At 41.9% G+C, this 26,108-nt stretch overlaps 1 protein-coding gene across 3 annotated transcripts in view; it reads left to right on the top strand.

Moving 5' to 3' along the window:
- The window catches only part of PTPRG (protein tyrosine phosphatase receptor type G), a 720,169-nt gene that overhangs the window by 577,666 nt on the left and 116,395 nt on the right, over positions 1-26,108 (top strand). For all 3 annotated transcript variants that reach the window (XM_053669375.1, XM_053669374.1, XM_053669376.1), the window contains exons 7-8: positions 2,679-2,836; positions 13,311-13,503. In XM_053669375.1, coding sequence (XP_053525350.1) covers positions 2,679-2,836; positions 13,311-13,503 — 351 coding nt within the window. The remainder of the gene's footprint in view (positions 1-2,678; positions 2,837-13,310; positions 13,504-26,108) is intronic.

Genomic DNA, 26,108 nt, shown 5'->3' with positions numbered 1-26,108 from the left:
GTTCCTACCTCACCACCCATCTGATTGCACCTTCTAATTAGTTAAAGCCAAAACCTGCCCTTGGGTTGGTCAAGGACAGAGAAGCCCTCTGCATTTGTAGCGGTTGTCACAGCTGAAATTTCTATGAGTCCCTGCTGAATCCATAAGCTTACACAAGAATTTCCTTTCCTGATCTTGCTGAAACAGGGTTCTCTTTTGAAATCTAGACTCCTGAGATTGGTAGCACAGGTGTTTCTGCTTTATTTTTTTATGTTTTTTAAAGCCCCGGCCTCTTCATCAAGTGGGTGCTTCAGATGGGGGCTTTGCCTCCATGGGACTTTACAGGAACTGTCTGGTCACTTCCTGTCTGCCTGTAGCATTCTCACCTGCAACCCTACTATTGGGTCAGGCTCCTCAGGGAAAACTAAAGATTTTCTGCTTCTTTAGTTTGGAGCCTTTGGCCCTGAGGCAAGTTGTCTGTTGCACTGTGAAGCCATGTTCACCTTCAACATGAGGGAGAAGTGAAGGTGGTGATTTTCTGGTTTGCGATGTCAAGCCCTAAGCACCCTCAGTTGCGTCAGGCCTTGTGTGGACTATTTACACAGCCCAGGAAGTGCAAACAAAGGCCAGAATACTCTCTCCTCTTAGCCAAACCAGCCCCAGCCAAGCAGGCCTGCAGAGATCCCCCCATCACTAGGCTGCTGGGAACCAGGTTTAAATTAAAGCCCAGACTTGCCAGTGGGCGGGGATTCGGTTCCATTATGTCTGGCATTTTGTCTAACAGAAATCCTTTTATCATTTTGATTATAGAGCCCTATGATTTGAGGTCTTTGGCATTTATGGTTAATACTTAATTTTTCCTTTTAAAAAGCGAATTGAAGACCTATATAAGAACCAGCCAAAGTTTCTGAACCTCATGGATAACCACTGCTACTTCATTTTTCACTAGTGAACGTGGGCTTAGTTATTTAACCTCTCTGTGCCTTGACTTCCACAGGTGTGAAATGGGCATATTAAAAGTATGAGCTTCATAGGGTGGTGGTGAGAGAGTGCAGTGGTGGTTGAAGAGTAACGGAAGTCCGGATTCTAAACTACCTGGTTTTGCATTCCAGCTCTGTGAAGTGTGAGTAATAATAGGACCTACTTCACAGGGCTATTTTAAGTATTAGGGAAATTAGCCTACATAACACTCTCAGAACTGGGCCTAGCACATACAGTACGAGCTGTTTGAATATTTTCAACATGTAAATACTCAGAATAGTGCCTGGCTTATAGTAAATGTTAAGTTTTGTTTAACCAACCTCTACTAAGAGGAATATTCTATATTACAATAATTAAAATGCCATTTTAATTATTCTAATATAGTTTATTTCTATTGGGGTTTTTACATCATTTCTAGTTACAGAGACCTCTTGAGTTTAGTGATACACAGTTGAATACCTGCACTGTTTGCTGTGCAAGAAAAAAAGTGGGAGTAGAGGTCAGACTTAGGAAGAATATACCTGTAGGCACAGGTGTATCCATGAAGTAACCTGGGTCCCTCAAGTCTCCCAGGAACATGCTGGGACTCAGGGAGGATGCAGGCCATTAAGGGGTTAAGGCAAGCCATTAGCAGGACTCTGGTAGCCAAAAAGGGATGAGGAAGGCATCCCAGACTTAAGTCCAAGCCAGGGCTAGACCTTTGGAGATACCTGGGTAGAGACTAGAAACTTCTCTGATTTGTGAAGGAGCTGGATGATCTGCTGAGCCGGGTTGGGAGAGTCATAACACAGCCAAAATCTCTGACGCACTGTTCCTTCCTACCTCGGACCTTCACACGTGCCACGCCCAAGGCCAAAATGCTCTCCTCCTCCTTCGCCCCCAACCTTCAGTATCCACCTAGTTTACTTTGGCTTCTTCTTTAGCTGAGTCACACTGTGCAAGCTCCACTGTCCACATGCCCAGGTTCATATCCCAGCTTTGCCACATAGAAGCTCTGCGACCCTCTGTACCTTGTTTTTCTCAGGGAGTTATTGTGGGGCATCCTTGTTGGGCCTCAGGTTAAAAGTCATTTATTCTACTTCAGGGAACATACTTGCACTTTTGTAAAAGAAAGAAGCCTGTTTTCATGGCCTCCTTTGATCAGTTCACGGTTAGTTCTTGGTTAGGTTTTACTTTGATTTCCATAGGCCTTGGGTGAAGCCAAAATGAGATGTAACCAACTTTGGAGCTGTACTTTACCCTTGGTTTACAGTTGTTTTATCTTTACATTGATTCTCCTGTGGGTGCCCCAAAGTTTGCTCTACTGGTTATTTGCTCTTACGTATCAGATAGGGAAGTGTTCTCTGGTGAAATGAGGTTGTGAGGGTTTGGGTTAAACAAAGTCAAGCCCATTGCTTCTCTGAAGGACTGCTCAGAGACTTGACTATGCTAACAGGTTTCTATTTCTGGGGGTCGAGAGAGGACCTGCAGTTGCCCAGTGGTGTTCACCATGGGACCTATTTGTCATGAAATACAGTGCAGTGCTGGTGCCTCAGAACACACCTGGGAAACGCTGCTTTGTTTTCTGTGGCTTTCCCACCACCGAATGCTCGTGCTTCTCAATGGTAAGCAAACGGAAGGTCTGTGATGTTGCACCAGCATGCAGAGGGTTTTGCCTGTGCGTCTTCAGCGTGGTACAGCTTACCACTGTGCTCTTCTTTTGCCTCTTCCCCCGACAGAGAAGGAGACCTTCCTGGATCCTTTCGTCCTCCGGGACCTCCTTCCTGCATCCCTGGGCAGCTATTACCGGTATACGGGTTCTCTGACAACCCCACCGTGTAGTGAAATTGTGGAGTGGATAGTCTTCCGGAAGCCTGTCCCCATCTCCTACCACCAGGTAGGTATTCAGCCCCAAAATGGGACTTCGATGTTTATTTGTTTTGTGTTGTCTTAACTCTCTAATATTGCCAGATAGATTGCCAGATAGGATTTTTAAAAATCTTTTTTGGATTTTCTGATCCTTATTAATTCCTTCATTCTATCTAACAAACATGTTTTTGAACCTAAGAATTATAAAACATAAAATGTGGTTTTTCAGCTACAAATTAACCAGCTAAAGAGAACTGAGGTCATGAAATCAAGGATTGTGTAAGTATTGTATAAGGAGGAGGAAGCTAACGGCTCTCCTCAGTGATGATGATATATTGTTCCAGGAACTCTTCTAAGCCTGTGACATGCATGAACACATTTTATTCTCATGAACAGCTGTCTGATGAGGTAGCTACTGTCTGTACCTGCACCTTGTAGGGAGGAGTTGCAGAAGTGCCCAAGGTCATTCAACTGATTACCAAGCCGTGGTGCCTGATCCCAAAGATCATGATCAGAATCACTGAACTTATCCAGCATTCAGAAAGGAGAGAGTTGTACACATGAAGAAATTTTAAAAAACCCTTCTGATTGAGTTTTTTGCATGTGTCAAGCATTTGCCATGTGTCAAGCATTTGACACACATGTGTCAAGCATATGTCACACATTTTGCATGTGTCAGGTACTACTAGTACTTTCCATGTTTAATTAAGTTGCAAAACGAGGTTGAGAGATGGGTATGGCACTAGGAGTGGACACATGAAGGACGTCGTGGTGTGGAAAACCTGGGTAACATGCCCAGGGGGTGAGGTTCATGAATGTTGAAGCCAGAAACCAAGCCTGGATTTGTCTAATTTCAGGACCCATGTTGCTGACCACTTACATGAACTGCATATCTGTTAGTGTGGCCTGGGCAGTTTTTATAAGAATGTGAATTTAGGCTGAGCTGATAATTGTGGGGAAGAATTACTGAAATGGGCATGCAGTTGAAGACAGTGCCAGAGGAAGAGGAGTTTCAGGGACATTAGGGGTCTTGAAATGACCTCATCAGGAATAGTAGATGAAAGAGGAAAATTCTTAGAGGGATTATTTTTATTGTCAAACAATGCAGCATACACTGAGGTAGCAGAAGCATAGGTTTCTTCTCCATAATTACAGAAAATAGAACACTGGGAAGGATTTCTAAGAAAGGCAGTTTGAACCATTAACCGGCAATGCCTAAAAATGGAAGGTTCCTGTTTGGCTCTTTGTAGAAATGCCTCCCTAGAGCTTGACAGGTAGGGAAGGGGTAGGGGTGCAGAGAAGGGGTAGGTTTTGGAGTGATATGATAATTTCAGTGATATAACTGGAAACGCCAGCACCAAGATCATGAACCTGGCTGGCCTGGAAAATGGTGCCAAGATTTTTCTACCAAGAACAGAGAATATGGAATGGAGAGTAGGGGAAATGTTGAGGTCTGGTCTGGATAGAAGAAATAAAAACCCACTTAGACCAACTTATGTAAAGGGAGCATTTTCAGGAAACAATAGTAAGGGCATCCTGAGGTGAAGCCATTGTGACCAGGAATGGAACTAGAAAGTGAGGTAGATGCTTTACTCTCTGTCATGGGCCACGCTGGCTCTTAAATCTTAGAGTTTCTGCTATGGCTTTGTGATTCTGTACTCTTTAGAAAATTCTGGTTTCTTCTCTTGTTTGTTTGTTTGCCCCATATGGTTATTCTAGTTCCAGTTGACCTTTCAACTTAATGGTCAGCTACCCACTGACAACAGTCTGGGGTTATGTCAGATAGTATTCAAGAATTTAGATTCCGTAAGCATTGGCCATACAACAGATTGGCTCTTGGGTCATGTGCCCAATTTGAAGAAAGGAGCAGAGTTGCTGGGTAGTGTCCTGGGTTGCAACTGGAGGGTTGCCCCTGTGGGGGTAAATGGAGCAGGTTGTTCAGAAGGAGCTCTGTGCAGGGGGGACAGATTACCCCATTAACAAAGTTAGGTGGTACGGGCCCAGGCAACACAGACTTATTTGGCCTCATTGCTCTTGGCAAACATTTGACTTTCAGATTTCTTTTCCTTTAATTCTTCTCGTATCAGAAAAGAAGGACTAGCAATTTGGTTTCTGAAGAAGATCTGCCAGCCTCAAGGAGATAATGAACTATGAAGTGTTTTCTTCCTGTTGGTGAAGCCAGCATTGTTTTATTAAAATGAAATTACAGTCCCCATGTTTACATCCTCGGGTGAGGGAAGAGCTTTGAAAAGGAATTCTTGTGGATTAAGATAAATGCTTTTGTCTTCAAACATACAAAGGCTTGCCATAATGTTGTTAAGAAATACAAGTCTGGCCCTATGAAGGGCAGAGACCGAGAGGTAGTTGTTAAGTTGGGGAGCAATAAGGACCATTAACATATCCTGGGTGTCATTGTAGTATCAGAGTTTTAGGCTTGGATGTCTTGTCAATTAGAAGCATTTTGACATTTGGTAATGGGGCCTTTCTTTGTTAAGATTGGTTTACCCTCACATTCCCTGCCACCCAAATTCTCAAAGAGAAGAAATGATGAAAGAGATTTTCTCTTTGACTTTCAATAGATGACTTCTCTGTAGCAATTATTGTTTCAAGGAAATAGTAAAGAAATAAATTAATCATACCGGCTTCCCCATGTGTTTACTATAAACCATCTTCAGCTAATACTTTCCTTTCATCGGGCACAGCTTCATATATCCCTGCTGGTCTCCCAGGAGAGGAAAACAGCTCATTTTTATGTGGCCAAACTGGATCCCTGCTGCTAGCCGCATGGAGGTCACAGCTGTGTCAGCCCTTGGAAAGGAAGGTGCTAGCTATCCATGCATTATCGTATTATCGCTTCAGACCCTCCCCCAGCCCTGCCCACATTGTTTCTGAAGTTAGCACGGCATGTTCATTTCGGAAAGGCGAGTAGCCAATTCGGAAGAGCCGAGTGGGCAGTTGCGTGTCTGCTTCCCTCAGAAAGAGGACATTGCCGGCCTGAAGTGGTGAGAATGAGAATGTGTTCACCATAAAATGCAGTGGTTGGCACAATCTGTTGACTTGTATGATGTGGATTTCTTTAAAATCTTCCAGAGTAAATATGAAAAACTGCTTATTTTTTCTCTTTTGTTCTGTTTTGTGAGTCTGCTTGGACATTCAACCCAGCACTGCAGCCAGTGAACCCTGACCGACTTGGTAACAATCTAGAACTAAATATGGTGTTGCTAATGAAATCACATGTAGTCTTTGTTGGCCAGCAGTCAGGGTAGCTTATGTGGCTCCATTCAACACCTGCTGCTAATGCCAGCAAAAATCATGCCGTGACTTTGTCACCCAAACCAAGTGGTGACATTCAGTCCTGGTGTAGGGGTTCAAGGAACAGACACGTTGAGACAGGTGCCTGTGCTGTGTTCATGACCAGTCAGAGAACATGATCACCTTGAGTCCAGTGTACTAGGATTTGTTTTCTTCTAAAAACAGTAGCTCTCAAATGATGGTGCTTTGACCATTCAAAACTATTCCAACCCTCCCTTCCAGGACTGTTTATTTCCTGTAGTTCAATATGACACTGCCTATGATTTTTCTTAGCATGAGTTATATTTAAGTGCTTCTTGAAGACTCAGTCAAAACAGCAGTAAATGTCTAAGTATGTCTAGTTTCTTTGCTTGTAGATGTTTGATTTTTTTCCCCCTAACAATAAGCACCAGTTGATGGGAAAAGTTTATTTGAATGATTTCTGTTTTTTAAGCCATAGTTCTCTTTCTCATACACAGTGGATGGAACAACTCTTTGAGTTAAGACCATGTTCCATTTAGAGCCTAACTGCTTGGGATTCTACTCCTGGATCCATTCTTCATACAGATTACTCCTCTGTTACTCTCTGCCTCGGGTTTCATCTGTAAAATGGGCGTGATAATCGTACTGACTGCATGGCGTCATTACAAAGATGAAATGGTGGAATGTGTGTAGAATGCTGTAGCTGGTGCCTGGCACCACAGGAGGTGCTCAGAAGACCCTGGGCTGGTTTTTTGTTGCTGTTATTAAGTGATCACCAGGCTGTAGGGCAGTGCTGTCCAATATAATAAAATGAAACCCACACACATCATTTAAAATGTTCTAGTAACCACAATAAAAATATGAAGAGAAACAGGTGAAATTAATTTTACCATGTTTGATTTAGCCCAATTTTTTGAAATTATTATTATTTCAATGTGTAGGGCTCACCACATCCCTCCCTGGTGGAATAGCCACGTATGGCTTCTGGTTGTTGCAGCTCTAATGTTTCTCTCAAGGCCACAATACGTAGTGAATCACTTAATTCAGAAAGCTTCTATTCCAGCAGGACATAATGGGCAGTGCATGTGAATGAAGGTTTTTTAAATGGTGGGGTGAAGGTGTCATTATTAATCCACACAGATAGCTTTCTTTGTTAATTATGGTTAAATCCTTTCCTTCCTGTAGACAGCCTCTCTGTAATCACCTTCATGAACAGCTCTCTGTAGCTAAGGGGGAGGGCGGTGTCATGGTCTGTAGTTAGCTAGCTATTCTTGGATTTTATTTTTGCAATGATGTTTCAATAAGTAAACCTTTGGAGGCTCCAGGCTATTGAGAATTTAATATTCCATCATTATTGTCTTATTTAATAATGAGCCAACAACACAGCACCTCCTTTGTCACCTTTCAAATGTATGGTGAAACTAAAGTGTGTCCTTGACCTTAGGTATGACATTTCAGTTCCTAATGCTTTTCCTGGAGTTTCTTATTATGCTTATAACAGACTCTGGCATTATTTAATTGCCCTTATATACCCATTCCATAAAATATTGTGCACATCAGCCTTTTCAAGGTACATAATGTTACTGCTTTTGATTTTCTCTCATTTCCACCCTCAGCGACAATGGCACTCTCCCGATTCTGTGGACAGAATCTCTTGGTGCCCATGATGGGCATGAATAGATTTCAGCTTCCCTTTGATTCGAACCAACAGATTAAAAACTCATTATTCTCTGTAATATTTTTATAATAAAAACTAAGTTGAAATGATTTATATACACTTCCAGCTAACACATTTGCAATTCAAGGTTAAAATTGTTCTTGAAACAGTACCAGTTAAAATGTAATTACAACTCCCTCAGCAAGGATAAAAGAAAGAAATGTTTTACGTGTTCACTTCAAAAGTTAAAAAGTCAATTTAATATTATAGAAGTCAGAACTTTCATTTATTTTTACTATATGATAAAGCCTTCATTAGTTCTATTAAAGTAAAGATAAATTCAAGTGTGTTTATTACCTGTGTCCGGAAGAGGGAGGTGAGTACCGTGCAGGCTTGGGTGGTGGCAGCATTTCCCCTCACGCCTCCACCTTGTTCACGCTGCCCAGGTCTTTCTGTGCTGGCCACACACAGGCTGTTTCTTTCCAAAGAACCTAAAGTGCAGATAGGCTTATGTTGCCAAGAGCGGGTGTCCTGCATGAATGGTCTTTGGGGATTAGCTCAGAGGAATTGTTTGGGGGCTTCTGTCATCACCGTGTTTGGTTTCTTCACGCTGTGTTGCTCTCTTAGTGAGTGACGCTGCAGGCCTGTCATGCGTTTGGCATGAAGTGGCTGATGGCATGAAAAAGAGTTGCCTCTTGGTTCCTGTGTGATCTTCAGCAAGTTACTTAATGTCTCTAAGCCCAGTTTCCTCACCAGTCAAAAATAATAATGATGTGGTTGTGTCACCAACCTTGCAGTGTTTCTGTGAGGATTAAGTAAGGGAAAGCACATAAGATTTTTAGCACAATGCCTTTAATGTAATAAACAGTAAGTATTAGCTGCTGATATTGATGGTGTAATAATACTGTTATTAATAATGTTAACGTCATGTTAAACTAAAAATACGTTAGAAACCAAAATATTTGGTCTTGATAGATGTATTAATATTTTATAAAGAAGAGAAGGAGATGGAGCATCTTTCAGCTGGAAGCTTACAGTGCAGTCATGAGCACCACATGCCCCATAAAGTAGCAGTAACAATAAGTAGTACTGATAATAATTCTTGAGTACCTACTGTGTGCTAGGAATTATGCCAAACACATTATATATAGTAACTCATTTAATAGTAACAAAAAACACATGAGGTAGAGAGTGATGTTGTCTCCATTACAGAAGTAAGAAAACCGCTCAGAAACATTAAATACTTTGACCAAAGTCATGTGTTTAGCAAGTAGGGATTACAAACAGGATTTTGAACCCAGGTAGCAAAAGTAAGAGTTATGTTGTTGTTGTTGTTGTTTAATCTTCACCTGAGGATATATTTCTTATTGATGAGAGAGAGAGACATTGATCAGTTGCCTTCCATGCCTGCCCCGATCAGGGACTGAGCCCACAGCCTGTGGCTGTGTGGGACAACACTCCAACCAGCTAAGCAACCTGGCCAGGGCAACAGGAAGAGTTTTGAGGTTGGCGAAACAGGCACCACGGATCATTCGGGCCCCACGGATCATTAGGTAGTGAACAGATGACATGATGTCATGTACATTTTAAAACATCACTGTGTGGCTGTTCACCAGATCCAGAGGAGCTGAACAGGTAAAGCTGGTCAGAGGCCGGAAGAAGCACCACATTGTGTAGGTTGTTTGGTGGCCGATGCATTAGGCAGGGCTGCTGGGCTACACAGCTCTAGGAGGCACCTCCTCATTGTAGGCTCCATAAGTGGCATCCCTGGGAATCAGAAAAATGGAGGCTCAGTTGGTGGTCAGTTTCAGCTTGAGAGAATGTGGTTACAAGGCAAGGGTAAGGATCAAGGAGCAACTGGAGGCACCTGTGCTGTGGTACATGATAGTGTCCTCTTGCCTGGCAGTATATGTTCCAAGATCCCCAGTGGATGCCTAACACTGCGAATAACACCAAACCCTGCATATACTATATATGTGTGTGAGTGTACACACATTTTCATGTAAAGGAAGCTCTTTACAACTTTTCTGTGGCATATCTGAACTGCCAGCATCACTACTGCTGTGCTTCAGGGCCATTATTAAGTCAAGGGTGACTTGAACACAAGCACTGCAATACTGTGACAGTTTATCTGATACCTGAGATGGCTACTAAGTGACTGATGGACAAGTACCATCTACTGTGTGGAGATGCTAGAAGAAGGGATGATTCATGTCCTAGGCTGGATAGCAGATTTCATTCCACTACCCAGAATGGTAGACAGTTTAAAACTTATGAATTGTTTATTTCTGGAATTTTTAAAAAATATTTTCAGACTGTGGTTGACCACAAGTAACTGAAATCACGGAAAGCAAAACTGCTCTGCTGGTAAGGGAGAGAGACCAGTGTTTCACTAGATATCGGGCCCAGGTGATCACTGCTTACCTGCCAGAGTGAGAACTATAGACTCCGCTTGTCAGTCCAGGAATCATGCAGGTCTCCAGTCAATAGCCAGGCATGCCCGGTACTGAGGAAAGAGGCTACTGGCAATTTTCATTTGACTTAGAGGAATGACAGGATATTTGATGAGTCCGCTCAGCTTGTCCTCCTTTTTCTCTTTTGTGTGACTGTCTATCAAAGCTATGATCCCATTAACAATACAATATTGTTCAGGTCACTAGTTCACTCTTAGAACCATCGCATCCCCCGTTCTTTGAGCAAGTTGAGTTAATGACAAGGAAGTGGCAGAGCTTTTAAGCCATAGTATGTCATTAAGCTGTAAGAAGCAATTTAAGCAAAAGCATTTTTGTGTTAAATTCAGAACCTGGCTGGCCTGTTTTTATAGTTATATGACTAATTCTTTCCTGAGGCATCAATAAACTTTTTAGAACCAATGCAACTTGTGAAAGAACCAAATATTGTAGAGAATGAACAAACCTTTGATGGTATTGCTCAGACTGTGTCTCAGAGATTAAGATATTTCAGGACAGATGGCTGTCTTTTCCAGAAAATTTCCAGTCTAACTTGCTGTGTATGGCAGCACAGTCTGTCTTTTTGAAGTCACTCTGAATGTAAGGAATACCCTTCTCTATTCAACTCACGTCTCTAAGGCTTTAATTTAAACCAGTTTCCTCTTATTTGGCCTTCTTGGACCTGGAGAAGAGCTGGTCAGCATCTTCCACATCCAAGGGCCTTTAATCAAATTACTCTGTATTCGCCTTTTCTTCAGGCTACACAATCCACTTCCTTTAACCTTTCCACACAGGATTTATTCTCCATCCCTTTAATCATTTTGGTTGGTCTTTCCCTAGGCTCTCTTCAGAGGGTCTTTAATTCCCTTCATGTAATTTTAAGAAGGTATTTTATCTAAGAAAGTCTGAAACCTTCTCATTTTTGGATGCTTTTAGTTTGGATTTTAGTCATCCTATCGAGCAAGTGTGCCGTGCGTAGTGGTTTTTCTTTTTAACACCTTCAATTATCTTCATCTGAATGGGGCCTGTTGGGGCAGAGTAAACCATCTAATTGTTTAAATGGGTTTTTTGTTTTGCTTTTTTTTTTGGCCTTTCTTCTTTCACTATAAATAAAGAAGGAATATCTGAAGGAAGAATGGGGAGAAAAGGTTAATTCTACATAGCAACAATATGAGTTGTTGGCAGAAAAGTTGTGTGAATAGTAGAGAATTTGAGTAACAGAAATCACGTGCTACTTTTGCTTTTAGACTGGTTGAGAGACCATCTGGTTCTATTACCTTGATGAAAAGCAGAAAAGGTTTCATGGTTTATTATCACCTCACATTTGCAGAATTGGAGGGAAGGTGGAATAATAGGTAAATCCATATACCTGAAGGATTTGTCTTGGCTAAGATCACTGCCTACTTTATTTATGTAGTTATGTTCTCTAATGCAAAGGGAGGGAGTTTCACTGGAAGCAGGTTGTTTTCTGCCTGCTTCTCAGGAGCTATTTGAGAAATACTGGGGTTAGTTCCAGGCTTGAAGAAACCCACTGGGGACAGAAGCCTCTGAGAAACCAAGGTACTAATTCTCTTGTTTATTTATGCAGTGGTGTTAGCCACCTTCTGGTCCTGAAGCAGAGGGCAGCCGCTCGGTGCCTGCTGGGAAAGCATCTTTCTACTGCCAGCTCACCTTGTCCTGCTCTCTTGCAGGAAGTGTTCTGATTTGGCATTCACAGAGCCAGGTGGTCCAGAAAGAGTTCAGTCAGTTTCTCTTTTCTTCACTCTGTTTTCTTCCCCCACATCAAGGAGTTGGCATTTTTGGTGGCTGGCAATGTTAGGTTACAGTTCATTTACTTGGTGACAAGAATAACTTAGTTGTCCATTGAGTACTAACCTCTGCCACCCAGCCTCCCACTCCTCGTATGACCTGTTCCCATGAGCAGAAAGCTGAAGGACAAAGGGAATCCTTTTTGATCATAGAAATAGGATCCTGGAGTTGTGAATGGTTTTTTTTTTTTTTTTTTTTTTTGCTTTCCCATAAATTGGGTCAGCAGTTTTGTGGAAAATATTTCTTAATAATGTTATTAATGATAGCCACCAATCTTTACTGAGGTCTTACTAGGTGCTAAGTGATTTGCATCAATTCTTTTTTTTTTATACTAATGCTTTTTTTTAAAAGATTTTATTTATTTATCTTTAGAGGGGAAGGGAAGGAGAGGGAGAGAGAAACATCAGTGTATGGTTGCCTTTTGTGCGTCCCGTGCTAGGAACTGGCCTGCAACCCAGGCATGTGCCCTGACTGGGAATCGAACCACGATTGTCTGGTTTGCAGGCCCGCGCTGAATCAACTGAGCTATACCAGCCAGGGCTGCATCAATTCTAATCTTTGCTGTATCCTGATAAAATAGACACCTGTGTTTTATCTGTTTTACACATAAGGAAACTTGAGTTACAGAAAGCTTTAATATCTGACCATTATTACACACCTGGTAAATGCTGGCCTTGGTAGGCAGTTTAACTTGCATGCCATGCATTTAGCCACTGATGCATTGGATCCCTAGTATATAAGGGGATGCTCAGTATGAATTAAGTCACTAATATTTATTGAGGTCTCCTGTGCCAGAGACTATTTTAAGCACTGTACATGTATTAACTTATACCCTATGGAGTAGGTGTTGCTGTAATTATCACCATTTTATTGAGGAAATTTGAGGCGCAGAAAAGTTAAGCACCATTCTCAGGGTCACAGAGTGGTAGAGCCATGGACCTAGAATTCTCACCCAAGTTGTCTGGCTCTGGACCCTACCAGTTTCACCAGTACCCTGTGTTCCCATAATACTGAAGGTCTTACCCAAGGCAGGGAGGGGGAACTGCAGAAAATCTGGGACTACTGTCTGAGACACAAACTAAGAGTTTTGTACACTCTCCAATGAAGTGTTTTCCTGGTTAGTTGGTAGGACAGAAACCTCAGCTAGATAATCCTGTTGCCAGTGATTCTGGCTGGCAGCCTGTGTCCTGTGGGGTTCATCAGACTTGGCATGGGGCCTACAATTTTTGCGTTCTCGTCACTCCCATATGCTTTGAACCACAGAGCTTTTCTAATTGATTTTTTTTGTCTCCCCAATCTTGTTCTCTGTCCAGCTTGAGGCTTTCTACTCTATCTTTACCACGGAGCAGCAAGACCATGTCAAGTCAGTGGAGTATCTGAGAAACAACTTTCGACCACAGCAAGGGCTGAATGACAGGGTGGTGTCCAAGTCTGCCGTCCGTGATGCCTGGAACCATGACATGACAGACTTCTTAGAAAACCCACTGGGGACAGAAGCCTCTAAAGGTATGTTTGGATAAAGTGCCCTTGCTCTGAGAAAGATTCCTTATCATCAATTACTTTAAATTAAAAGGACTTCAAAACCAGCCAAGAATTGGAACATGATGTTAAGAGCATATGTTTCTCTGTTGAAGAGGCTTGTCTAGATGATAAGTATAAGTAGTTGTGGGAATAACTTCAGTTAAATCAATATGTTCTGAATTGCCCTTTTGACTAATAATATATTAGGTATTCTGTCTGATACTTTACCTTGTGACATCAACACTAGTTAGTTTATTTTTAAAGAAAGCCTTTGAATCTCCTACTTTTTAATTCTTTCCCTGCTGTGATCAGGAGATTATTTATGAGCTCAAATATCAGGACCATGAACTTCTCCCAGGACCCTGGTTTGCAGCATTCTTACCAACACCCACACCAGGCAGGGCTCCACCTCCCGCTCTACCCCCATTGGCTGCCACATGGCCTTGTCAAACTATTACTGAACAGTTTAATTTCTGTATCTGATAAACATAAGTTTCTAATTTTCAGACACCTAATATGTTTCATTTCTAGTTTCTTATATGAAGTGAACATGAATTTTTCTCCCAGGAAACTAGAGAGTCTGACTCCACCCTACAAACCCTCCTTTCAGGCTCTGTGATTTGTCGTAATTGTGGCTTAGAGGTTGGGAAGCACTGAGCAGGATAATCCTGATCTATGTCCTAGTACTTCGATGGGAGGAAGGAGTAAGAAGGCATTTGTATGGATCTCTCCCAAGCCAATGCTTGCCTTCTTCAAAATTGTGAGCTTGGGTAATATGGGGAGAGCTTGTGTTGTTTACTAAACACTGGAATTTTTGATGTGGTAATTTACATGGGGAGGTTTTGTTTCAAGAGTATCCCCACTCTCAATAAAATGGACCAGGGTACTGGTACATGACCTTAGTGGAAATGGGGGGATGAGTTTCTGTCCCATACATAACTAGATTGACCTGCACTTTGATGATAAGAAGGAGCCACTTTTCTAGGCTTATATATTTGAAAAGGAGCTAAAAGAAGAGGAAAGGCAGTTGAAGAATGTGCTTATCTCCTTCTTCTCCTTGTAATTTTGTTTGAGGTTTGTGAGTAGAACTAGTCTGGCTGGTTCCATCAAGAACTGCTTGAGATTCCAGTAATTTGGGGCGGACACTTTGTCAAGGGCACTGTTTGTCAACCTGGGACAATGGAAGGGCTAAGAAACACACAGACCTGTAAAATATCTTAGGTTGGGCCACCATAGAAAACCCCACTTGGGCTATTTTTTTTAACCAAGCTAAAAGTAAAAGAAAACAACTGAATTTGAAATCTATCTCCCAAGAGAACTTGCGTGGGAAATGGAAAGTTCTTAGGGACTGGCTGTTTTCTGACACATGAACACAGAGGTTGTGGAGGATGAGGAATTTATGTCCCACGGGAGCCCCAGATCTGGCAGGTCAGAACTGCTGAGGTTGTAACAGTTAACAAAGTTCTTTCCTAAAAGATGGCTAAGGACACAATATACATCAGCTGTGCGAAGTTAATGTGTGGCCCTTATTACCCAAGAAAGTGAAGATAATGGTTTCCATTACACTATTGTTAAGTGGGTAGGAGCCTCCAATGAAAGGGCTTTCTCTGAATTTGAGCAGAGCCATGGACCCATCCTTCAATGTAGGGGGTCAGTTCTTTATTCCACAAGGTTGGTGGCAATTATCACAGTGTCCATGGCTGACTCCTAAGATGCATGAATATTAAAAGGTTCTGTGATCTTTCTAGAGCAGAGAGAGATGTATGTGCAATCCAATTTCTTTTTTAAACATAGTATGGGATTGTAACATACAGAAAAGCAAGCACATAATATGTGCACAACTTGATAAATTTTCACAAACTGAATACACTTCAGTAACAAACACCCAGATCAAGAAACTCAGATCCCCAACTTCCCAGGAGAACCTCCATCTCCCCATTCTTGGTCACAGACTGTCCCTAATGATAACCAAGACCAGGAGTTAGCTCTGACAAGAGCTGGTATTGTGTTGGTGTGTTTCATATAAACGGAAACAGCATGGATGTCCTTTTTGTGTCTTGCTCCTGTGCTCTTCTGGTTTTGAGAGTCATCTATGCTCTTGCATGTAGTTGTAGTTTATTCTTTTTTATTGCTTGCTGGGTTTCACTGTATGATTCTGCCTGAATTTATTATCCTTTTCAATGGACGTGAACATAAGGATTTAATTCCACAAATTGGTGATTATGAAAATTCTTTTTTTAACTATGCTTTATTCATTATGCTTAAACAGTTGTTCCAACTTTCCCCCTTTGCCCCACTCCACCCAGTACCCCCCCATTCCCTCTGGCAGTTTCCCCTCCCGTAGTTCATGTCCCTGGGTCATGTCCCTGGGTGTAAGTTCTTTGGCTACTCCATTTTCTATACTGTACTTAACAGTACATTCCCCCTATCTATTCTATACCTACCAATTTGTACTTCTTAATCCCTGTACCTTTTCCTCCATTCTCCCGGGTCCCCCCTCCCTGCTAATAACCCTTCGAATGATCTTGATATCTATGATTCTGTTTCTGTTCTGCTTGTTTGCATAGTTTGTTTTTTAGAGTCAGTTGTTGGTAGTTGTGAATTTATTGCCATTTTAATGTTCATAGTTTTCATCTCTTTCTTAATTTCCTATATCATTTCACATAACAATGGCTTGGTGATGATGAACTCCTTTAGCTTTACCTTGTCTAGGAAGCTCTTTATCTGCCCTTCCATTCTAAATGATGACTTTGCTGGATGGAGTAAGTAATCTATAGGTTGTAGGTCCTTACTTTTCATCATTTTTAATATTTCTTGCCTACAGAGGTTTTTTTTTTTTTTTTTTTTTTTGAGAAATCAGCTGGTAGTCTTATGGGCACTCCTTTGTAGGTAATGCTCTGCTTTTCTCTTGCTGCTTTTAAGATTCTCCTTTTATCTTTAACCTTTGGGATATTAATTATGATGGATTTTGGTGTGGTCCTCTTTGGGTCTCTTTGTACATCCTGGACTTATATGTCTATTTCCTTCACCAAATTAGGGAAGTTTTCTTTCATTATTTTTTCAAATAAGCTTTCAATTTCTTGCCCTTTTTCTATTCCTCCCAGCACCCCTGTGATTCAAATGTTGGTATGTATGAAGTTACCCCATCCTCATTCTGAGGGAGGATTCTTTTTTCTTCTTGCTGTTCTGATGGAATGTTTTTTACTTCTTTATCTTCCAAATCATTGACTTGATTCTCATCTTCATCCACCCCACTGCTGGTGCCCTGTACGTTTTTTTCTTTTTTTTTAATTTATTTGATCTTCATTGTATTTTTTTCATTACCTTTTAGTCCTCTTATATAAATTTTTCTTTATTTCACTTAGTGTAACCTTCATTTCTGTTGGGTCTTTTTTTATGCTGTTGAAGTACACAATGAGTTCCTTGAGCATCCTAATAATCAGTGTTTTGAACTCTGCATCTGATAGGTTGTTTATTTCCATTTTGTTTAGTTCTTTTTCTGAAGTTTTGTTTTCTTCTTTCATTTGGGCCATATTTCTTTGTCTCCTCATTTTGGCAGCCTCCCTATGTTTGTTTCTATGTATTAAGTAGAGCTGCTTTGACTCCCTGTGTTGTGAGCATGGCCTATTGTAGAAAAGCACGCTGGTAAGTTGAATGGAGTGGAGCCTTAGGTGGTTGCAAGTGCAGGGCAACCTGTGTAAACCACGTTGATGAAGCCTCAAATATGGTGTCACCACTATGTTGCTCTGTGTTGGGCAGGGCTGACAAAGGGGACGGTGCTGCTGCCTGGCCTCTAGCATTTTATCCTGGAGGAAGCTATCTCCTGGCACTTCTCCTGGCACCGGACACTTCAGTTTCTCCCCAAATGCTGCTGGTGCTGCTGCCTTGGTGCTGGAACCCAGAGGGAGGGTGTCTGTGTAAGTCCTAAGTCAGTTGCAGACCCTTTAAGAGGAGACTCCTGAGAATTCACAGTTTCTTCAACTGCTCCAAACCCCCACTAGTTATTACAGCCAGAAGTTATGGGGACTTATCTTCCTGGCACTGGAGCCCTTGACTGGGTGGTCTGGTGTGGGGCTGAGATCCTTTGCTCCTGATCCTTTCCAATTTTTATCCACCACACCTGGGTGTGAGACCTCCAATTCCAAGTCAGCACTTTTCCAGGCCTTTCCACTCCTTCACCCCGCCTACCTGACTGGGTGAATGTGGTTTCTTTAATTCCTTGGTTGTCGGACTTCCATACAGCTCAATTTTCTGACTATTCTGGGTAATAGTTCTTTTGTAGTTCAGTTGTAATTTTTGCTGTGGTTGTGCAAGGTGGCAAGTTGTATTTACCTGTGCCTGCATCTTGACTGAAATTGTAATGAGTGAAAATTCTTAAATATGTTTTTTCATGAGCATATGGGCACATCTCCATCGGGTGTGCACCCAGGAGTAAAACCACTGCAGCCCAGCGCACACAGATGTGTACAGAATCGGTTACATATACTGCTCCACAGTTTCCCAAAGTGATTGTATGTATTGGGTTGGCAAAAAAATCTGTATGGTTTTTTCCATAAAATAAAAGAGGCATTTTTTATTTTCACCAATAATTTTATTGATTTGGACATTTTGAGTATGTCAGCTATCTCCCACATGGTAAAACGCTGACCATTCTCAATTAATGTCTCAATTTGATTGCTATCAACTTCAACAGGTCTACCTGACTGTTGGGCATCATCCAGCAAGAAATCTGCAGCACCAAACTTCACAAAACTCTTTTGACACGTTTAGTCACAGAGCCTTCTCCGTATACTGCACAAATCTTTCTTGTGTTTCAGTTGCATTTTTACCTTCCTTGAAATAATAAAGCATAATATGTTGAAAATGTTGCATATTTTCTTCCACCTTCAATATTAAAATGGCTACACAAAAATTTACCAGGTGTGATAAGTTTTTTAAATGTACACTGATATGACAGCTGTCACAGTACAATCTAACAAAATTATTTTAAATGAAATTAAAGGCAACTAAGCACTGCTAGAGCCATCTTACTGAGAAAGCCAAATGAACTTTTTGGCCAACCCAATACCAGCAGTGTATGAAAGTTACTGTTTTTACAGCCATTTTTCTAGGCATAATTCACATGCCATAAAATTCAGCTATTACAAATGTATAATTTAATAATTTTTATTAAATTTATAGTTTTTCAGCCATTTTTATCACCCCAGAAAGATTCTTCATGCCCATTTGCACCCAGTCTCTCTCCTGTCCTCTGCTCCAAGCAGCCTCTGATCACTTTGGAAGTTGATGTTAGGACTTTAAAATTTATCCATGATCTTGTCATATATATGTATTGTAGTTTATTTCTTTTTATTGCTAAAAAGTTTGTTTGTTTTATATTTTAATAACAACTTTATTGAGATTTAATTCATATAGCATAAAGTTCATTATTTTAAAATGTTTTACTTCAGTGGTTTTTACTATATTCACAAAGTTGTGCAGTCACCAGAACTACCTATTTTCAAAACATTTTTACCACCCCACAGAGCAACAATATGCCCATTAGCCGTCTCTCCTGTTCTCTTCCTTTTCTTTTTAGTGCCTTCCCCCAACTTCCCCAGCCCCAGGTAGCCACTCACGTACTCTCTGTCTCTCTGGATTTGCCTATTCTGGATTGTTCATGTAAATGGAATCATGCAATATATGGCATTTTGACTCTGGCTTATTTCACTTAGCATATTTTCAAGGTTCATCCATATTCAACATGTATCAATCATAACTTCATTCCATTTTATGACTAAATACTGTACCATTGAATGGATATGCCACATAATGTTTATACATTTATCTGTTGATAAACATTTGAGTTTTTTCCACTTTGGCAGCACTATTCATAGTGCTGCTGTGAACATTCATATTTAAGTTTTTGTGTGGACGTAATTTTCAATTCTCCTGGATATAAACCCAGGTGTAAAGTTGCCGAGTCATGCAGTAACTGTGTTCGCTGTTTTGAAAAGCTACCAAACTATTTTCCAAAGCCTCTGCACCAATTTACATTCCCGTCAGTAGTATAGGAGGGTTCTGATTTCTCCACATCCTCATCAACACTTGTTATACCTCTTTTATTTTGCCCATCCTAGTGAATGTGATATAGTATCTCTTGGGTTTTGATTTACACTTCCCTAGTGAGTAATGATGTCCCCATTTGTTTTTAAATGCACATGCAATGGAGCCATGGTCACCTGACCAAATGCCCCCCACGCCCACCCCAAGAAAACTCAAGTTTGATTCCAGGGCACTATATGCAAAAAGCCAACCATAGATTCTGGCCATTATCAGTCAGCCTGGAGGACTTAGTTGATTGACTTTAGAGATCTAAGCAATAGAGAGCCAATATAGGACTTCAAAAAGAGAAGGATGGTATTCTGTAATTTTCAGGTAATTCAAAAGGAATCAATTCTGTCTGATTGACATTCTCTACCTGATCATTAAGGAAGTCTTCAATGCCTAGGAGAACTAGAATGTTGAGCATGGAGCTATGTGTTTATTGGACTATTGTCACAGAAGAAAGAAAAATAAATTAAATAGGACAGGAGTCAGTGAACTTCTTTAAGTGTCAAGTAGTGAGTTTTCTTAGGTCTTTGGTTGCAACTACTTAGGTCTGCTACTCTAACATGAAGGCAACCATAGACAATTTAGAAATGATTGGATGTAGAAATTTTTTTTAAAAACTTAATTTACAAAAACAGTTGATAAGCTGGATTGGCTGGGAAACAATAGTTTAATGACCCCTGCTCTAATGAATGGCTCAAAGGAAGGTGGAAACCTAATCACAGGTTTGCTTTAAAGTAACTGTTTTCTGCCTACAAGATGATAGTGGCCATGACTGTGAAAGTGTCCATTGGTTGGTTTTACTCCTCCATTCCACTACGAAACCCTAGCACCCATTCAAGGTCTGTTAACTTGGTAACCAGCCACTTGACAATTCACCTTATCACCTAGTCATTTATCCCACCAGAGGTGTAAGCAGACCCTCAGCTGACTGAATGCAGCACCCTACCTCCTCATTCCTCTGGCAGCAGTCATTAACTCCTGTTCATGGAGCAGCCCCGTGAGGGGATGTGGAAGTTAATGGTCCCCCATCCTGCCCACTGTCAGGATGATTAGATGTACTGGTTGGAACAGAGAACACAGAATCAAGCCTTTCGATGCCAAGAATGAGATGCATGGCCATGTGAGACACCAAAGAAAAGGGAGGAATGTCATCTTAATACTGTATTGTTATTAAGAAGAAGAAGGACTTATAATGGATGTCACCCATAAGAAAGTAAAAGCTTTAGTTCCAGTAAATGGAAACAGTATTTAGGCTTGGTGGATTGTTAAAGGGACATTTAGTTGGCCAGTCTGCCCTGTATGGGTAAATAACGTCGGCAGACTTGAGGATTTAATGGGCTGTCATTTCAATTATTTTGTAACACGTCTCGGGCACACGGAAGAACATTTGGTGATTAAGTGCTGAATACTGCCTATTGTGAAGACGTTTGGAACAGTGAACAGAGAAAAATATCTTTCCTTGTAACAACATGAAACATATGGTTTATTAATTTAACAAAACCTGTTCAGATCACAGTGGAATCAAAACCACTTGATCTGATCATTTGATTTGATGACTTAATTGAAGCGACACTATATAATGTAATGAAAGCAGAGGAAATGGTGAGAACCCCAGGTGGGTGCCTGCGTCCTTCCAGTCTCCTAAGCCCCACTGCCGTGGATTTTGGAATTCGGTCTTTGCTCTGCTGATGGAAGGGTCCCTTTTTCCCCACATGTTAAATTCTTGTTTTGATTAAAGCCCTTTTTAAGGACATAAACCACTCTATGAGAATGTCTAAGTAGCTAGCCTATTTTAAATAAGTGTACATCAAGAAAGAGTGTTTCACTTCCCACCCAAATTAGCAAACAAAGAAATAAATCCACAATTGCTTTTTAAACGAGTTTTACATTGAAAATATAGTTTTGTTCTATTTTGGGAGAAAATATTAATGTTGTTCTATTTTCAGTTGAACATTTCCACTCACAGGATTAATGAGCTTGAATTGTTTTCTTATTGAAAGAAGCTCTGATATGAGCCACACTTGAGTGTTTTGTAGGCAGCTGCCTTTCCAGAAATTCTTCCAAAAAATTACCTTGTTAATTCCAGAAACTTTCAGCAAAGTACTAGGGAAAAAATATTTTTAATGCAGACCCCATGGAGTGTTTTATGCCTCCTTCTTTTAAAAATAGCTGTCATTTAGCCCTGGCCAGGTGGCTCAGTTGAATTGTCCCATACACCAAAAGGGTTATGGGTATGATCACCCGTCAGGCACGTACCAGAGGCAGCAGATTGATCTCTCTCTCTGTCTCTCTCTCTCTCCCCTTCCCCCTCCCTCCCCCTCTCCTCTCTGCCTCTCTGTCTGTCTATGCAGTCCTTCCTCTCTTTCTAAAATCAATAATAAAAAATACCCTCAGGAGAGGAATAATAATAATAAATAATAAATAGCTATCATTTAGCTACTTCTTTTTAACCTTAAGAGTGATTAAGAAAGAAGGCAAAAAAATAGGGCTGGTTTAAAGGCTGTCCAAATTTCCAGGTTCTTCATAGTTTTGAAGGTCATGCCAGACATCCCATGATTACTATAATTTTAGGTAAATGTATAAATATGTGGGATAAGTTGCCTTTGATTGATTGACATAAAGTTAATATTGCGTAGACTCTTCACACAGCATTAACTACTTTGGCTTCATGTTTTGTAGCCTGTGAATTTCTTTTCACCTGTCAGACAGCTCCATCCGCCATGGGAGAATTTCTTGACTTAAGGAGATGTACCTGAGGCATGTGTGGTTAAAAAGGTCGAGTTAAGAGTGTTTGTATACCAAATGCTATGCTTGCCTCTTTTGTTCATACATGTTTTATTTATTCTCCAAAACAGCTTCTGTTGGGACTCACTTTTAATTTATGAAACATTTGTTGATTGGTTGGAATAAGGGAGAATTCCTCCTCATGAGTGTACATTTTAGTGGTAAGAAAGAAACAAACAAGTCACCCAGTGATGGAGTTTTCCTGTTGTTCTGAAACCATGTGGTGTGCTAAAGTGCTAGAAGGTGGTGAGACAGCGAGGAAGGGGTCTGCCCTGGGTAGGACTAGAGCCAGCCCTGCAGAAGTCACAGAGGGAGAGGTCATCTGCAAAAGCCTGGGGCATGGGAACAACATAAAGAGGCGGGGAGCAATGCTGAAGTGTGGGAAAAGCTTTTATTCTTAAGGGTTTAAGATTGTGTTCTTATAGCAGTGGGAAGCCTTGGGAAGGTCCTAAGCAGAGCAATAGGATGATCTAAACAGGTTTTTAAACCTAGCTCTCTGTTATGTGAGGAATGTTTGCAGAGAACCGGGGTGGAATCTGCGAGACCAGCAGGAGGCTGATAGAAATCTTCCAGGCAGAATGCCAGTGGTTGGATGTGGGTAGAAGTGATCCTCAGGGATGGATTTTGGACTAGAGTCTCTGAGATTTCCAACAGTTTGGATGGAGGGTGGTGAGGGTGTGCAAAAAGAGAAGTGCAGTGTGACTGTTTCCCTTTAACAGATAAGTGGTTTGAGACTCAGAGAGAGAGCAAGTGATTATCCAGAGCCTTCTAGTCAGGAACTCTAACAGGTCTGTTATGTGAACTGAGATCCTCTTATGTCCAAAAGCAGCATTCTTTCCGTTTTCTAAGAGACTGCTGGGTTCCAGTGAATCCACAACGGTACCCTCTGTTTTTTAGATGTCTGCAGGTGGCTTGAACAACACAGTTTATTACTCTCTCCCGAATGAAGGAGCTTTACAACTAAACATACTTGTGGGGATAGGGTATGCTTCCTTTGCAAAAGGAATCAGTCTGTATTTATTTGGCTTGCTTTGGCAGGTCATCTTAGGTACTCAGGGCACGGGCTGCTGAGGCCTTGAACATGGGTTCAATTCCTGGGAGAGCCAGGGCACCCCCTTGATCTGGACTTTGGGGCTTTCCAGGCTGAAGACCTTGTGCATCCTTGAATCAGCAGAGCCTAAAACACAGTAGGTGTGCAGTAATTGATCATTGAATGAATGAATAAGTAAGCGAGTGAATGAATGATGAAAAATATCATTCTCATCACTGGGTAAGAATATAGATTTGGAAGTCAAGCAACCTGGACTCAAATTCCAGGTCAACCATTTATTTCTACATTTTCTTGATGTAGTTAATAGCTAAGTCTTGGTTTCCTTGTCTGTAAAGTATAGGTAATAATTATAGCTCCCTCCTTGGCTTGTGTCAATCAGTCGATGTAGGGAACGTATATGACAGAGCCTGGGACGTGGAAAGTACTCTGCTAATAATTGTACTTTCTTGTTTGTTGATCAGCAGTGGCTTCTTTGTGTGTTCGAAACAGCCTGTTACATGTAACACGATCACTGGAGAATTCCTTTCAGAATAGAGGACCATGCTCTCTTGCTCATAGAAGTGCAACGCCAGATTGTTGGAAATTGTTAAAACCTTTTAAATTAAATCCACCTTTCTTAGCATGGTTCACACATCCTGCCCCTTGCACAGCCCTGTCTTGCACTTTTCTTTCCTTGGCATCCTACCCTTTAGTCCACTGACACCCTCCAGCCCTAGCTGGCTGATTTTTCTGCCCGGAAGGCCCTTGCCCCACCTCTGCGCCTGACGGAACCCTCCTCAGCCTTCAGAGCTTAGCTCTAGGTTCCCTTCCCCAGGGGGGTTTCCTGGCTGCCTTGGCCCAGCCACTTGTGTCAAAGCACCAGTACTTCTCTCTTGTAACACTTCTCACTATTGAAACAATACATGTGTTTGCATGTTTTTTGATCTCTAGCTGTCTCATTACCACATAAGCTCCATGAGGGGTGAGGCCGTCTTCTTTTTTGTGTTGTCAGAGAGAGTGCAGTGTTCACTGCTAGCTCCTAAGTAAGTACTGACCCAGATGGATGGATGGACGGATGGATGCAAAGACCCACTAAGCTAGCCCGCACGTGTCACATGGCCAGGAGTAAAAACATTCTTTTCACAAGAGCTGGCATAGTTGGGGCATTTGTGATCTAGTCCAGGCTGCAGGCTGCTGTGCGGACAGGGCCAGGCGGTTGCAGTAGGTTCTACATCACTGCCAGGAATTGGAGAGGCTCCCAGGGTTTGGGAAACATCTTCCACTTTGACCATAAACCACATGGATGAAAACATTTATCCAAAAAAGCCATGGAGAGAGGACTGTCTTCTCCAACCCGTGGAACAACCACTCCGTACCACCTTGCTGCAGAGAACGGCGGTATTTAAAGTTGCAGGCACTGGTGGCAGGAGGCCCCCAGGCAGAAGTACTTTATGACTGGGGAAACCTTGAACTGATATTTTTAACAGATGCCAAGGACCATCTATTGTCTTCGTGCTGTACATATGACCTAATTACTTAATCCTCTCCGTCTCTAGGCAGGTTAAGCAGTTTGATCTTTGAGGCCAGTTTAGCCACCCTCCTGTGGCTTCAGCTTTTCTTTGTTTTCTGGAAAACTCTTCCTTGGCATTGCATTTATTTGTGTGGGTACTGTGGAGCTCGGGAACGACCATGTGGAAATTAACAAAGGCCAACAGCGCTCCTTTTCCCAGAGTGACTGTTCCCTTCCCTTGCCTCTTACTAACTAGCACTCACAGCCCATGGAGCAGGAGGCCCAAGATCTGTGTGTGCGTCTGCTTGGAATCACCGGGGAGCACAGCAGAGAAACAGACTGTTCATCTTCCCCACTCGTCCCACTCGTTATTCCACAAACGCATGTTAGCTAAGGTACAAGGACATTGGACAGAACTCGTCTGCTGTGCTAGGAAACAGTCTCACCTCTGCCCTGGAGGCGTGAGATTCAAGGACCATCTGTAAAGACCTGGAAGTGCAGGCCCTTGTCGAGTCCTCTTGAGTCATCCTTTCCTCTTCCCAGCACAGCTTGTGGTCCTCATGGTTGCTGACTTCACTTCTGGGCCCTCTCTGGGCAGGTTTGATGGTTCCAAAGCACTGACTTGGACCAAACTGAGCGTTCTGGCTGTTTTGTTTCAAATACAAACAAAACACAGCTCTGTGTTCCGAAAGTCCTGTCTATATGTCTAATACAAAATGCTAACATGTATTACACATCAAGTACATGGAACCCTGCGGTTTCCATGTTATTGAGCTGGCATCTGCAAAGGCTTGCCAGAAGAGAGGAGCCTTCTCAGAGAGGATTGTAACCATTGAAAAATGTTGGCTTTCACCAGCCAGTCAGAAGTCGAAGCTCCTCGGAGCATATGTGTAGCCATCTGGCAGAGGTTGCGTAGCTCCATCCCCTCAAGTGCTGCATGGGTGATTCCCCACTAGGGGTGCTGCCTTTCATAGCCTGGTCTCTCCATACTAGTGGCAGGCACCCTCTTTTCCTCTGGGTCCTCTTGACCAAGCCCAGAGCTGCTGAGGCCACTTCCCAGGTGTGGGAGACCACGGAAGCATACCACAGAGGGTTATCCTTACCGAATGACCAGTTGGTACAGGTGCCACACCTAGGGGTCAAACCAGGGTTGGAATCCAAACAGTGGAGCCC

The sequence above is a fragment of the Artibeus jamaicensis genome, unplaced genomic scaffold (genome assembly GCF_021234435.1).
Source record: "Artibeus jamaicensis isolate MK-2021 breed Jamaican fruit bat unplaced genomic scaffold, CSHL_Jam_final contig_519, whole genome shotgun sequence".
Lineage (NCBI taxonomy): Eukaryota > Metazoa > Chordata > Mammalia > Chiroptera > Phyllostomidae > Artibeus > Artibeus jamaicensis.
Note: the sequence above shows the minus strand (reverse complement) of the source record. Positions and strands in the feature narration are given on the sequence as shown.